We start from the raw sequence: 15658 nt of genomic DNA, 5'->3' as shown, positions 1-15658 counted from the left end.
TTACCCGGGTAAGCCACATAACCAGCTTTCTGGAATACACCCCTGGGCTGGAGAGTAAAGCTTTGAGATGAATTCCATTCAACAATCCTATTGTTGTAAAAACCCTGCAGGGCATGTCTGTACATTGCAAACTTTTGCGCCATTTTACAGACGGATTAAAAACAGGTCTTCTGTTTGAATTGATCCTACGCAATAGAATATGTTTTACAAATATATTCAAAGCAATCTAACAAACATCAACACCTTTTTAGACTTGAAATAAATATTTCTTGCCAGTTCTAATAAAAGTATCTTATAGTAATCGGGTTGTGAAATAAAGTAAGTGAAAATATTATATGAATATTATTAGTGAATACAGGCAATAATTCATTTTTCGGTATTAATTTAATTAATTATTATATTATTACATACGTTTATTTTGTATCCACGTTTAGGCAGTCAGTATATGCTGTAGTGTCAATTACAAGTTACTTCAGTGCATGTCTAAGATAATTACATTAATTTCAAACATAATAACATAAGTGCCCACTGAAATTATAAACATCATAAATAGCAGACAAATTGCACATACATTACTGTGCGTTATATTATATTGTGATATACTCAAAACATATCATTTCATGTCCTGACTCCACTGAGATGCAGCTGCACTTGAACATTGTTTTTACAATGTTCCAAACCCTACAGGCACTCTAATGGATTGATAGGCTTTGTCATTTTTTAAATAAATTTGCATTTACAGAAGGGAAATCATAAAATAGTGAATGAGTTATTTTTCTTGTAAATGTATTTCCATACCACGTACACATAAAACGTGTGACAAATAAAGAGTGTGATCTAGTTTTTGAATTACCCATTTTCTTTACTGAAGGTTGGGCTAGTGAATGGCGCATGCTCAGTGCGGATAGGGAGTGTTGGAAACAGCCAACAGTGCAGAGAAAGCAAGACGGGTGAAAAGAGAAACCCGTCTGGCTTTCGAAAAGAAGAAAAATACATGAACGGAGCTTCGTCGTATGTCCTTGTTTCGCATCCGGTCATGCCAACGACACAGCGATGTATTATTATTGTAATCGGAATAAAATGAGCGCTAGTGCAGCCGGGCCTGGAGCGGAGAGTTGCGGGGCCGGGTGTCCGCATAGCGCCAGCCGCTGCTGCGGGGGAGGAGGCTGCGGAGAGCCCGTCAGCGGTGACGGAAGCTCGGCCGCTGCGGCTACAGCCACCAGCGCTGCCCCAGCACAGAGCTCAGACAGGGAGAGCAGCGTAGCCGAGGCCCAGGCGTTTCGCGAATGGGAAGGTGCCACCTCCGTCTATGCGGATCCGACCCAGAAAATGAACGACGAGGGTTTTTTTGCGAACGGTACCGTTGATATCACACGAGAGGCAGACGAGTGCGCGGATTCGGTGAAATATGGACGCGGGCGTTTTAGTAGACAAAGCGCTGGAGTGCGTGAGGGGAACAGCATTAATATTGATCACGAAGAAGCTTTAGGTTTGCGGCACGGGGGCGAGCGTCGCTGTTTTATGAGCGCTATGACACGGAGGGACGAACGCAGAGCGAGCGCGAGACTGCCGCCGGTGCGCACCGGGAGAACCCAGCGAGGACAGGCTCCGCGCGCTGAGACCGAGGGCGCGATGATGACAGCCGCTGCAAGGTGTGGCCACGAGCCCGCTTTCATTAAGCGCCGGGGATGCAGTTTCACCCGAGCCTCCAAGCGGGTGTGCTTTTCTGGAATAAGCTCGGTGAGATACTGCGGCAGCTCGGATGCCAAGACCCGCGTTGGTTACAATGGTGACGCTCACGTGAAGGGCTCCGCGGGCACTACCGACGCTTTCAAATCTGGGTGTCAGGTGGACACCGCAGAAAACAGAAGGGGGTCATTACGTCGTGTCCAGTGCGAGAAGGACAAACTTAATTTCACACCGTGTTTACCAGATGCAGGTGGACACAGCACAGAAAACACAAAGTTGCCCACATGCAGAACGTCCAAAGGGCGTGTAAGACTGTACAGGGTGCGCTCATTTCTTGCCAGCTCTGCCAACCACAACAACGGGGTCAGTGGAAATGGTGGCCCTCATGTATGTATTAACAATAACCCTTCACCGCACCCTCCGCTCCAAGCCCCTGTGCCTGAAAATGACCAAGAGCAGTCACGACAATGTGGACCCGTAAAAAATCCTCTGTGCCCCTTTGCCATCACCTCTTCTCATACTGAAATCACTCAGATAGGGGATGGGCCTCCTAATGGAGAAGAAATCCCTTTTGAACAGAATACCACTTCAACCAAGGGTGACACCACAGTTTTAAGCTTAAATACAGAGGGCCCCAGCACAGAGCAGATAGAGACAGTGAAGGATGAAGCCAAAAGGCGACAGGCAGAGCTGGAAGTCCGCACGGATGACCTTTTAAGGCGTCTGCAGGCTATACAGGTGAAACAAGTCGAGAGGCATGTTACCCAGCAGTTGTGTGGCCTGTACAAGAGCCCAGGGTTGAACTGCACCAGGAGGCCTACCGCCTTGTCTCGTAACTCAGCAGAGCTGAGCAGGCTGGCAGGCAGCTGCAGCGAGATTCTCCGGACCGCAGAAAGCGCCCTGGACTCAGACCACACGGCTAGCAGCTCTGGAGGTGACAGTGACAGCGAGGAAGATGATGCATTAGAGAGAGGAGGTCGTCACCTGGGACCGCTCCCAACAAAATCAATGTAAGTGAGATAGGTTATGCTTAACATTGGGTTACTGTGTTTTTTAGCCCTGGGTTAAGCACTTAGTACTCTTAAAAATTAAGTCCTGCTCCCATTTGTCTCGGAAAAAGCTGTGTAATTTATACAACGAAAAAGTGAAGTAAATAGTATGGAACAGGGTTAAAATGTTAAATCATTTAAAGGGTTAAAAGCTCAGTATACCTGTGTAAACATGTATGTACACCTACACATGTATAGTATGTACAAAAGCTGAGTCATTACATGTAGGTGTAACATGTTAAATTACCAGTGTGCAATACATTATATACATTCCTGTATTGGGAGTTGATTCATAGCCACCACACTGATCGAATAGGCTTGAGCCATTTCACGCCTGTCTTTAAATTATGCTGTATGACATGCTAAAATGTATACAGTATATACATTTAGTATATAATTTATCTTATTTCCAGTGTTCGTGGTAAAGAATGGCAGTGGGTAGAAAGCAGGGCGTGGCTTGGTAGCAGATGGGTGTGGCTACAGACTCAAGTGTCAGAGCTGGAATATCGAATCCGAGCGCTGAAAGAACTTTACACACACCTCCGACAGGGAAAGGTACAATGCTTATAGATGTATGTTTGTTGTTGATGACAATGTTGTTTTTATCAAAAGTCAATTTAATGTGTTTTTATTGCAGTTGCGGTTACCTGAAACACCACTCAGAGCATCCAATCCCTCCCCCACATCAAACAATTGCAAGTCAGTACAGATATAAATATGTGAACACACATTCACACGTTTTCAAATTTGACGTTTAATGTACAATTGCACAACCCATAGGTTGTACTCTGTTGGTGATCCTAAGAAGTGGAATACAGAAGACACCTGCAACACGCAAACTGTGCCAAGTCCACCTTCATCAGCTGCACGGGTTCGACCGTTGCTCCGGCAACGGCGTCACAAACTCATTCGCCTGGAAGATTGCACTGCGCTGAGGTCAAAGGTAAATAGGATCTCACAGTTGGTCTTGCTATTACATTAACTACTATTTCTCTATTATGAACCATTGCTGTTTTTTGTATGTCACTTGCATTTATAAGGAAACAAAAGCAGGCTCTGGAATCACAATTAGCTTTGATTTCTGCTAAAAGCACGTTTGTGTTTTTTCCTCTCAGGCTGTTTCGTTACCATGCTCATGCGAGCCTCCAGCTGTTTGTGTGCGATGTGCCGGTGCACCTCCATGCGCCCCCTCAGACAAGGAGAAGGGTGTGTGCATACGTCCGGCTTGGCTCGATATGTCCGTTCATCCTGTTCTTTCCATGTCATCAGGTGGGCTTTGTGTATTCTCCGTCTGACCTAAGTGTCAGAATTCTTTAACATTCATGTAAGCTTGAATAGTTAAAATTATAATGTATTGCTTCCCTGTTGCAGATTCACCCATTGCACTTCATTGTGGAAAACACCCGCTGGTCGGGCATCAATCTTATAATTCAGTGCCGTGGACGAACGCGTCAACCTCATCCTCTTGGCTGGGAAGGCGGGGCCAGGGACGAGTTGGTAGAGTGAGGAGGAGATTAGTTTGTCCCCGCCCACCCAACACACTGCCTCCTTTATATAACACACCTGGTGGGTGATACTTTTTGACTTTTGAAGGGAATAATGTCCTGTCAACCAATCATCATGCCGAAATAAATATGTCAGGGGGTTGAGGATGTGGTGTAGTCGTGTGAAGGCATATCATGTATTTATCCTGTTAAATACACATTTTTACTTCGTAAATAACTCATTTAACAGTCCTTCCACAGTTTTTTGTGATTGTTGCAAAAATCCTTGATCTTGCGGTACGTTTTCTTAAAAAAATGTGATGGAATATGCAGGATATTTGTGCAATTTTATGCCATGAAATTGCGGTAACTTCCCAATTTGCAGAACTTGCAAAAACTGCGGTTAGGGTTTGCAGCTTTTATGTTCACGTCGCATAATTACTTCCTAACATTCCCATGACAACAGGGGACATGGCTGCGCATGTGTAAAGGAAATGCAACATGTTTCAACTTTCTTCTAAGATATATATTACTTTTTGCTACGAAAATGCAGGGATTATGAAATCATGCAAGCATATTCTGCGAGCAGAAATCTGCAATTTATGCAGCGAAAATGCGGCGTATTTTAAAAATGCAGCCCCGGCATGAATATATTATGCAGACTTATTATTAGACCGCTTATGCGTTAAATCATGCGATCGCATAATCACATTTTTCTGGAGGAACTGATTTAAGCCAAAAAAATTTATGTGAGATAAGAGAGAGACCATGAAGTTATTAAAAAATGTGTGATTTAAAAAAAGTGGTAAATCATTATAAAACAGTATTTTACTGCTGAATGGAGTAACTTAAAATAATGAAATTGTTATTGTAAGTATATTTTAAGAAGTTAATAAAAACATGGTTACAGGTGGCTCCAGTTGCAGAAGCCAGAGAGGTGTGTTTGGCCCAAACTGTCTTCCTCAGCGAGCCATAGACTTACCCACCCTGCCACCAACACCCCCAGCGACAGACACACCTGCCCAGGTAAATAAGAAAAGTGAGAATAGATATAATGGTGGCTCCCTTTCTTACCTGTTCTCAAGAGCTTTTTGAATTTTCTGTACTTTAGCCTTTAAGGAGGAGAAGAACAGAAAGCTCGTTTGATATAGACAACCTGGTGATGCCTCTGGGCCTGGCTGGACTAGGAGCACGAGTGCAAAGATTACAATACAAAGAGATCATCACCCCAAGGTAGAAATAGTGCAGGCAGACCTTCAAAACCACAACGTGTTTGATCAAAAGCATTGCGACTGAGGGAATATATGATTACACTGTGGTCATTTTGCTTTGTTGTGTCTGAATTCCTGGTCTCTAGGCTTTGTGGAATGTGGCTTTGGTTTCAAGTAGTTTACCATCAATTATTCAACCACAGTACCAAGTATCAATGTGTTTGTGCTTGTGTGCAATTTTTAATACTGTAGAGCTGGTTTACCCTAAAATGGAAGAAGTTTCAATTATAATGTATTTAGCTATAATAGCAAATGAGATTGTGTTTATTGTTTATCAGGTTTTGCTTGATTCAGAAAAACATTCTCTATATACAAAAGATAATTTTTGGGGAAAACACAGAGGATTTTATGACCGATCAAGTTGGCTTAGTTTTGTTCAAGGAATTTCGATAAAGCTATGTGTCATGTGTTTTGTGTTTAGCTGGAGAGAGCTGGACTCTCTCGTAGGGGTCTCCAAGAACCAGGAGGAGCCACAAGCTGAGTCATTCAATAACACAAACCACCAGCCCAGTGGGGATGAACTGGAAAATGATGAAGAGGTATGAATGCCATTAAGCAAAACATGAGACATAGATTACCTCCTTGATTATCAGGACTCATGTATAACTGCACTGAATACTTTTCTCTAAATAGGTGGAAGATCTCTCAGATGCTGTGTTTCTGAGTCGCCATGCTGTGTGTGAAAGCAGAGAGAGAAGTCGGTGGGGGAGTTGGGCCCGCAGGCGTCGCCGGGGCAGGTGATGAGAGTAATTTGTGTTGGAGCGAGTGATAGAGGGCTTAAATTGTCAGAGACATTATGTTTAAACAGATGTCCACTGTCTAACAGTGTGTGACCTGGTTTGAACAATTCTGAATATTCTCTAATGACTGTCTCTTTTTTTTAGGAGTGATTTTGTATTTAAATAATATCTTTGAACCATAAATTATATTTGGTTTAGTGCACCATAGTTGCAGTTTGCATAATATACATAAGAAGAGCTCAGATGCAAAAGCCGCTAAATGCCACCTCTGTCAAAAACTGGGATAATGATATTACCGAATGCTCTCGGCAAGGATTATACGTTCATCAAATACTTTCGCCCCAAATTCCACTTAATCCCACCCTCAGGCCATTCGGAAAAACCTTGTAAATGCTCCTTTTTGCATCTGAGCTTTTCATTTAATGGGTTTGTGTTATATTTATCATGTATTATCATCAATTTAAACTTAAATGAGGTCATAAATTGTATTGCATAAATATAGTAGCTTAAAGATGCATATGCAATAGTAATTTCCAAAAAATAATTAAATTAGATAAAAATTGATAAATTACATCAGAAGGCTACTTGTTTACGTTTTTTACATGTCTTCTTTCAGATCTTCTTCCTCCTTCCATGGGGACGGAAAGAACTCCAGGGGATTGGATCAGACACCTGGCTCTCCAGATTCCAGGCAGAGTCATTTTACAGAAGACGACGTGTCACCATGCAGCCCCTTCTGCACTGGAGCAGAGGATCCCTTCAGCCAGGCTGAGGATGAACAGCAGGTGTGTGTGTGTGCGCAGGCACTTAATGTTCTGTTCAACTTCAATTATTGCCGTAACCATGGCGATTATTTAGTTGGAAGAACATCTTGTAGTTAAAAGAAAGACTGCAGTATTTCAGTTCTGAGAATTCCTGTATTATTTCTGCCTTGTGAATCTTGGATTTGGGTGTTACTCGTGGATCTATGTACCTGACAGATGCATATGCTTAATGTTCCTTAAAGGGATAGTTTACCTAAAAATGAAAATTATATCATCATGTACACACCCTCGAGGTGTTATAAACCTGTATAAATGTCTTTGTTTTGCTGAACACAAGATATTTGTAATTAAAGCGGAACGAGATGATTGACAGTAGATGAGATTGTTCTTTGATTGACAGCTGCACAGGATGAGCTAACGTTAGCTTGCTTTGCTCGTGTTCATAATAATAACTTTCTACATGGTATATTTACTGTAGTTACACAAAAAACAAGCAATAACTAGGCCAAATGATATTTTAGATATTTTAATGATGTTTTAAAAACTCGAAGTCCTCCTGACGAAGTGCTGGCTGCATACTCTAATTTTCGAGTAATCGGTTTGTCAACTGAGGGTCGCGTTGAGGTAGACAAAAAAAAATAACTCCCGGTGGCCTGAATTTGTCAATCCACATACTGCACAGGTTCTGCACAGGTTCTGCACAGGTTCTAGTAATCTTTTATCGAGGTTTCCCCTTCAGAGACTGTAAAAGCGGAGTTACTCTAGTTGGGTATGTGCTGGCTAACTTCAAGTTGATTTGAGAGCAGGTTGAGCGGTAAAAGAAGCTGAAGGCTGCATCGGTCAGTGGTTAGTGGGTGGAGCTAATGACTCAGTTTCGAGCAGTGCATTCTGGTTAATTGAGTCCACCAAAGACCGTTAACACACTATCAATCTAATTTATCGAAATCGTTCAAATTTCTTTTTTCCTCAAGTTAAATGCAAAATAGAAATAAATTACCGGTGAATACAGGCTAGAATGTCTAGGGTTCAATTCCACCTTAAGCAGGAAACAGGAGCACCATTAACTTCCATAGTAGGAAAGAAAAATATGATGGAAAGCAATGGTGTTCAAAAACGGTTTGGTTCCAAAAACCTTTTAAAGGGGACAGAGAATGAAAAACCATTTTTACCTTGTCTTTGTTGAATAATGGTAGTCTACCCGCATTCACGAACACACAAAAAGTGCTAAACATCTCAGTCTCATAGAAATTCCTCTTTTAGAAATGTTAGGCAAAAAACAGCCCAATCTGAAAAACTGATGCTTATGACATCACAGGCATCTAACTGCCCCTCCACTTTATAAAAATAATTGGCTACATTTTTTGAGTGACAGCAAAGTCAGCCAATCAGTAATGAGATTGCAAGTTAAGCCAGTAGGGGGAGCCAAATAGGTGCAAAACCACTTGTTTAAAATCCCCCACCCTAATAGAGCTATCTGAGAGAGGTTTTTAGGAAGCTTAGAAGGCATTACAGACCCAAACAAACAAAAAAATTGTCTACATGTCACATCACAGAACAAGGATAAATACTCCGTTCAATCATTCTATGTCACCTTTAAGTTGCAACAATGCTAATATACTTCTTCTGTATGAATACTAAACAAACTATAATAAAACCAATGTGTTGGTGCATTATTCTCCTACATTTGCAGGCTGTGCTGCCATGGGAACGCCGGTTGTTCCCGATTCAAGAATCAGAACTTCAGTGGCTGCAGGAAGAGGAAGAGCCTGATGAGGACCCATGCACAACCAGTGGCCGCAGCCAAAGCACGGACTCAGGCATCTCTATGGGCAGCCTGGAGCTCTCCCCGAGGACCCCTCAGCCATCTCAGCAGCACTCAGGCAACGAGCAAACAACCCCACACACACTGTCCTACAAACCAGCCAGCCCAACGACAGTCTCTACAGCTCAGGATTCTCACACACGTACTCTTTCCTTGTACTCGTCGTAGCTATCTTTTCATTTCTCACCTCTTCACGCGTGCACTCCCCAGCAGTTTAGTTTGCAGGTCTAAATTGAGTCTGGTGTGAACCAGCTTAGGGGACAGTTTTTCTTTTTACTACCCTGTAACGCTAATAATAAAATCAACAATATTGAGATGCCCCAGTCGTGTTATCTCGAGTCCTGCCACCACTTATCTAACCATGAACCACTTGTGACCCCTTGTTACATCCTGTGCCCTATCCCTGAACCTTTTGCAGCCTTACATGACACACACCACAGTGTCTATTATTTATAATCTTCCCCAAAACTTCACACATTCGAAAACTAACAAGTGCGTCTTCACCAACAGTCCTGTAGCTCCACCTTATTGGTCTTATCTGCAGTAGTCATCTTTCCCTGCTGAGCATCTCGGTACCCTTATTGCTCTGGTCCTTCATCATACCTCGTTTCATCATCATCTTTACCAGCCTACCCCCGGTACAGCTGTCGTTTTATTCAACACTACTCTGTTAGCTCTCCAATGGACAGATGGAAGTCTTGTCTGCTATTCATGTCTGTTTCACTTTTGTTTATCATTTTCGGACCTGTCTAAAGCTTTTGCTTGAGCTGTGTCAGTATTTCTGTCATTTTGTGTTATGTGTTGAATCATTATGTTTCGATTTGATGATAAGGTGAGCTGAAATCCATATAAAGCACTACATATTGATCTTATTTACTGTGATTATTGTGTTATTTTACTTATATGTTGTTTGGTATGTATTAAATGTGCATACAGGCATACTGCCGTTCACCAATCACTTATATTAATATTCTCTGCACTGTATGAAATATAGCATTTAAAGTCTTTTACGTGACACAGTGGGCTGCGTGCATCTTTCATTCTTTTGCAGCTCATGCTTTTAATTTCTGTATGACTTGATATGATAGAGTGATTGATCTTTTGTCGATGTATAACTGCCAGAGAGTAGTGTGTATGTGTGTGTGTGATTTAGACAGGTCCACTTTACTGCTGTATTAGGGGGTAGGGTTGGTGAATAAAAACATAATTTTGGCAAAACACACAAAAAAAAGGAAGTACTATTTCAAATGCACATAATGCTCTCAAAGCAAAAATAATAAAAGGAATAAATATAAGAACTACAAAGATGTGTAAAAGTGTTTTATTTACTATGTGAACTGGCCGTTAAATCATCTTTTAAAGTATTCTTTTATAATTATAGAACATAAATGTAACTGTAATTTTATTATTTATATAACAGGTTAATTGGCTGCTAAACAACAACGCACTCCTTTCTCCATAATAACAGATGTGATTAACCTTACTCTGTGTTGCATACCTATCTTCATATGACGTCACAGTACCGCGAGAGCCGACTAAAGCGGTGCTAATGAAGTACTCTCGCGGTGTTTTGATGTCATGCGCAGATTGATCTGCTTTGCGCTGCATGAAGTCGAACAGAAGTCACATCCATTTCAATAGATGGCGCTAATGCGCTGAAAGAGTTCGTTTCCCTAAAAACACGATAAAACAAGGCGGAGTTTCAGGAAGACTGCTGAATAAATCAAGTAAGAGAATACAGTTGTTATTATTAAAGTATGTTTGTTTTAAATGCTTTACTAAACAGTCTGTTCTTTTAAGGTATTGCAATGTTGCGCTTTTCAAATAACAGACGACGAGTTATTTAATAATTATTTCAAGCTCGCGCTGCAGACTCTTCAATGCATGTGCAGCAGTTTAATGGTGCAATGCATAAACAATTAAACAGCAGACAATTTCTAAGCATTTCAATTGATATGAACAATATTCAATTTTAAACTGCTGCAAATTGATTATATAGCAGCATAGATTGTGGAAAAATATGGAATTTTGTAGTGGTTACTAGTTTACTGCAAGTTCATTAACATCTAAAAATTGTAACGTTACTCTTCCGCAAAGCAATGTAGTTCTTTGGAAACAGTTGAAAAAAAGTGGTTGCCAAGCAACATACAGACGTAGCTGCGCACTAATACTGATGTTATACGGTCACATACAGTTACATTTGTATAATTGGTGCAAATTCTTTCTCTTCGTTACATTATTGCTTAAAAAAGAGCAGTATGTTTACAAAGTGCCTATTCTTACAGTTTTGTTTTACTTTCAGGCATCTGTTTCAAAATGGGGGTTCATGGTCTTACAAGTTATGTGGAAGGAAATCATCAGTTCTTCACAGATATGAGGCTAAGAGATTGCTGTCTTGTGATTGATGGATGTAGCCTGTATTTTCGATTGTATTTTAATTCTGGATTGGATCAAGCGAAGGGTGGAGACTACGACATGTTTGCTGGGTTGGTTAAGCAGTTTTTTGCAACACTTGCAGAATGCCGTGTGCAACCATTCATAGTGTTGGATGGAGGAATGGACCACAAGGACAAGAAGTTCAAGACCCTGCAGGAGAGAACTCTAAGCAAGATCCGAGAAGCCCACTCTCTTTCCCGGGGATCCAATGGCTCTGTTCTTCCTCTGCTATCACGTGTTGTGTTCATACAAGTCCTTTCTCAACTTGGTGTGCCATTGGTGCAGTGCATTTGCGAGGCTGACCTCGAGATCGCCTCTCTCGCCAAACAATGGGGATGCCCGGTTCTGAGCAACGACAGCGACTTCTACATCTTTGACTTGCGTGGTGGCTACCTCCCATTTTCATTCTTTCAGTGGAACAATGTTTGTGGTAAGGCCACAGAGCGTTACATTCCTGCCAGGCAGTACACCGTGAACCGATTCTGCATGCATTTCAACCATATGAACAAGCAGCTTCTGCCTCTTTTTGCCATGGTCGCTGGGAACGACTACACACCTGCTAAAATAACTGAGACGTTTTTTAGCCGGGTGGAACTTGAAAGGGTACCAGCCGGTCGAAAGTCTGGACGTAGTTCTCGACTCGAAGGCTTTTTGCTCTGGCTGTCTCAATTCACAAGCCCTGTAGCTGCATTGGAGGAAGTACTGGAGATCTTGGGTGGACAACGGAAAGCAAACTTACGTACGCAGCTCTCGGAAGGAATACAGGACTACCAGCTTTCCCGCACTAGCGGTTTGGCCAACTACTTCACCTCACGTACCCAACCTGCACTGCCTGACACACAGGGCCTCCCGGCAGTACTTACTTCTCAACCCGAGTGGTTTTTAAGGGCATATGCATCAGGCAAGCTTCCCTCTTTGGTCTTGGATGTGCTTGTACTTCAGAAAGTTCTGCTGGTAGCGCAGGTGGAGAACAGTCAGCAGCCGAGCAGCCATTTGACGTCTTTGAGTATACGGAAAACCATATACGGCCTGCTACTTGAAAACATGAGACATGACAATCAGAGGCAACAGACTGTCTCCCAGAGAGGAGGAGGAGGAAGGGGAGGATGGGATCGGGGTAAAGGAGCACAACAGCATGACATTCAATGTGTTGAAGAGTTTGACAGACAAGACCTCAATCTTAAGAAAAACACAGTGGAGGCTCAACTACCCAGTGTGCCGCAGCTGAATTTTCCAACTCTTGACAAGGTTAGCTTTGTGTACTTTATATACAGACATTTGGTGATAAATCTTAAAATTCAGTGAGAGGTAAAGATCTGCATATATTTTTATTCATTTGTCTTGGCTTTCATCTTAGGTGCCTGCCCAGGTGAGACTTCAGGCATTGTTGGGAACACTTGGTACGATGGACCATGTTTTGGAGCCAGTACCCCCTCACCTATGCCTTCCAGTGTGTGTGATGTATTTCTGGATGAACAACTCAAAACCGAAGCCAAATCTTCCATTGCTGCAGGCCATGTTATTGGGATTGGTGTATGGGGAACTCTGCTGGAGAAGTGTTCATCCTGATGGTAGCTTTGATTTCTTTTTTTATGCAATGTCTCTCTCAGTTTTTCAGTTTGAGGCATAGAAGTGCAACTGGCATATGTGATGTATTGTGTATGTTATATAATTTTTGCAATACATTTTTTTGTCAAGTTGATAATTGCCATAATCACCTAAAGACATACTGTCTTGCTCTCTTTACCAGACCCTATGTACTGCAGCAAGACCGCTGCTTCTGTTTGTCATCGATTATCTCAGCTGAGGGTTAGACCAGGAGAAAGGAGGGGCCTAGATCTGGTTGTAGCCCATTTACTCAGCCAGTGGCAATCCTGTATGATGGCGGGACTTTACCTGAACCAGTTATTGTGTTTCCCACTACATGAGCCCCAGTTAGCCTGGTAAGATATAGTAGGATGGATGCATGTTTACATTAAATGGTACAGTTTTAGGGTTTACAGGTACAGTATCATGAAAATCTGACTTTTTCAATGTTTAAGTGCTAATTGGGTCATCGGCGCTTTTGTCATCCTAGAAAATGTTAAAAAGATCAACCCAGTAACTTAGTTTTTGTAAACCATTCTCTGCAAGCATGTGAAAAAATAGGTCATTGAAATCTGGCTCCCTCTTGTGAGGTCAGAAGGGGATAATACCGCCCCTTAATCTGCACTGTCCAACCACGGCACTACCATTTAGTGCAGAGATCAGCTCATTTGAATTTAAAAGGACTCACACAAAAACGGCACATTTTCGCTCACACCTACAACGTGCCAATTTTAACATGTTATAATAAATTATCTGTGGGGTATTTCGACCTAAAACGTCACATACGTGCTCTGGGGACACCAAAGATTTATTTGAGATCTTTAAAAAGTCTTGTGAAATGTCCCCTTTAAATCTGCAATCTTTAGATCAGTTAAAAAATCAGTGCTCAGTCTCCTATCCCGAACCACAATGGTAAGCTTATAATAATAATAATAAGTTATCATTTGAGCTGCTTGTATATTGTCAAATATTTTTCTGTGTTTCTTTTAGGGTCTTTAGCGGTACTCTTGTGCATGGCCTTCAAGCTGCAATGAAAGGGGGTCAGCAGCCCGAATCTCTACTTGCAGCGGACCATTTTGCTTTACAGCTTTACTCCATACTGCTGCAGGCATTAATGGGCCCTGCAGTTCCAGCAACAGCAAGCAGAAGTAGAGGAGGGGCGCAAAGGCAAACACAGCAAAGAGGGAAAGAACATGGAGGGAGGGGTTGGGCCAATGAAGGGAGAGAAGGTGCCAGTGGAGGGAGAGGAGGTGCCGGTGGAGGGAGAGGGAGGGGCAATGGACAAAAAGGGAGGGGCAACAGAGGCAAAGGAGCAAAGTCTTCAGACAGTGGTTTTGATAACATGTTTGCGCAGTTGACGTTTCAGGATTGAAAGTGGAGAGGGAATGATCTATAAGGGAAGCTGGTTTAGGAGGGAAGGTTTTAAAAAGAAAAGTCAGTAAGAGATAAAATCACACAGAATTCTATTTTAAATTTTAGTTACATTTTACTAAAGATGCCTTATACTTCCCAAAAGCACGATGGGGATTAAGATACCTAATCAGTGGCGGCCGGTGACTTCTCTTCCGAGGGGCGCGAATTCAAATATGTGTGTCAAAATATAAGGTTGTTGTGTCATGTTAACCATGTTCATCATGCATCTTGTCAAAATAAGTTTCTGCTGCACAGGCGTCAAAAGAGTTTATGATAAAAGAGACACTTGCGCAGTAAACTCTGATTGCACATAAGATTAAGTGAGTATCTGGCAAACAAGAGCATCTCTTTTATTATAAACCCTTTAGACGTGTCTGCAGCAGGCACTTATTTTGACAAGACGTATGATGCACATGGTTCACATAACGGGATAAATACATGTTGTGATGAGCATCGCATCGTGCACTCTCGAAAAAGAAGTCACCAGCGGCCAACTGTACCCAATTGTTGTTTTTGGTGTGAGTAACGTTTACATACTTTAACAAGCAACACAATGTTTAAGTATGACAGCTATCGATCATTATAAGCTTGCTTGCACTAGGATACTTGCACTGACTATTTTGAATCTACGTTATGAAATTGAATGTAGCCTTTTACATTATTTAATTGAATGAAATTAAGTAAGAATAGAGGTTGGCTTTGTTTATTGTGAAATTCCTTTTTTTTTGGGACCAAAGTTTTAACATGGACAATTTTATAAATTATTTATGTAATGTATCAATTTTGCTGCTTTCAATAAGTGCTGATTTGTAATGATGATTTCAATTATGCAACACTTGCCATCAACGATGTCATCAAATCTTCAATTCAAGTATAGAAATATATACATGCTTAGTTTTTAACTTTTATATTGTTCCGTTTCAAGAGATCAAAACAAATAAGCTTGTTTCAATAGCGTGTTTATATTGTTGCCATTTTAAATCAAGTTTTGACTGAATTAACTGTTGCTGTCTAAAGATGTTTTGAAAAAGCATTGTTCTCCAGGGTAAATCAATGCACTTCTTTACTTGCCATCAGTTTGATATCTCTTGACAGCAACAGGTCCCCCTAAGTTTTGGACAGCCGGGGATGTCGCCCCAGTTTAATGTTTATTCAATAATATTTTGTATGGGGTTATTTTGTATGTTAATTTTGGGGCTAGTTGTCACATGATCACGTCTTAAGCATTATATCTTAACAACTGTAATGTTGTCAGTCAGAAGTACTGTTCTTACACTGTTGTAAAAAATATTTTTATGTGGCCAAGATTTTAATGTATGTGTTTATACAGACACAAAAATAACCCCAACCTGTAAAACATTTAAGTACAAAATGTGACAACTAGCCCCAGTGACAACCACTTA

At 41.5% G+C, this 15658-nt stretch overlaps 2 protein-coding genes across 2 annotated transcripts; both read left to right on the top strand.

Moving 5' to 3' along the window:
* Positions 1-891: 891 nt before the first annotated feature.
* On the top strand, positions 892-10124 carry LOC135778958 (KAT8 regulatory NSL complex subunit 1). The gene is made up of 12 exons (XM_065289599.2): positions 892-2699; positions 3152-3293; positions 3376-3437; positions 3519-3681; positions 3854-4007; positions 4110-4304; positions 5133-5248; positions 5334-5455; positions 5915-6032; positions 6127-6230; positions 6850-7018; positions 8688-10124. The coding sequence occupies exons 1-12, from the start codon at positions 1054-1056 to the stop codon at positions 8985-8987; spliced, it is 3291 nt and encodes a 1096-aa protein (XP_065145671.1). The 5' UTR covers positions 892-1053; the 3' UTR covers positions 8988-10124.
* Positions 10125-10364: 240 nt separating this feature from the next.
* On the top strand, positions 10365-15509 carry aste1b (asteroid homolog 1b). The gene is made up of 5 exons (XM_065289606.2): positions 10365-10546; positions 11122-12503; positions 12613-12826; positions 13006-13198; positions 13833-15509. The coding sequence occupies exons 2-5, from the start codon at positions 11136-11138 to the stop codon at positions 14212-14214; spliced, it is 2157 nt and encodes a 718-aa protein (XP_065145678.1). The 5' UTR covers positions 10365-10546; positions 11122-11135; the 3' UTR covers positions 14215-15509.
* The last annotated feature ends 149 nt before the right edge of the window (positions 15510-15658 follow it).

Source organism: Paramisgurnus dabryanus, chromosome 19 (assembly GCF_030506205.2).
Source record: "Paramisgurnus dabryanus chromosome 19, PD_genome_1.1, whole genome shotgun sequence".
Lineage (NCBI taxonomy): Eukaryota > Metazoa > Chordata > Actinopteri > Cypriniformes > Cobitidae > Paramisgurnus > Paramisgurnus dabryanus.
This window is presented reverse-complemented; position numbering and strand designations above follow the sequence as displayed.

Excerpts from the sequence above, each read along its gene's own strand:
- LOC135778958 (XM_065289599.2), top strand. The coding sequence starts at position 1,054 with ATGTATTATTATTGTAATCGGAATAAAATGAGCGCTAGTGCAGCCGGG. Across the intron at positions 3,294-3,375 it reads CACACCTCCGACAGGGAAAG|TTGCGGTTACCTGAAACACC; the intron begins GTACAATGCTTA and ends TTTTTATTGCAG. Across the intron at positions 3,438-3,518 it reads CCCACATCAAACAATTGCAA|GTTGTACTCTGTTGGTGATC; the intron begins GTCAGTACAGAT and ends CACAACCCATAG.
- aste1b (XM_065289606.2), top strand. The coding sequence starts at position 11,136 with ATGGGGGTTCATGGTCTTACAAGTTATGTGGAAGGAAATCATCAGTTC. Across the intron at positions 12,504-12,612 it reads ATTTTCCAACTCTTGACAAG|GTGCCTGCCCAGGTGAGACT; the intron begins GTTAGCTTTGTG and ends CTTTCATCTTAG. Across the intron at positions 12,827-13,005 it reads GAGAAGTGTTCATCCTGATG|ACCCTATGTACTGCAGCAAG; the intron begins GTAGCTTTGATT and ends TCTCTTTACCAG.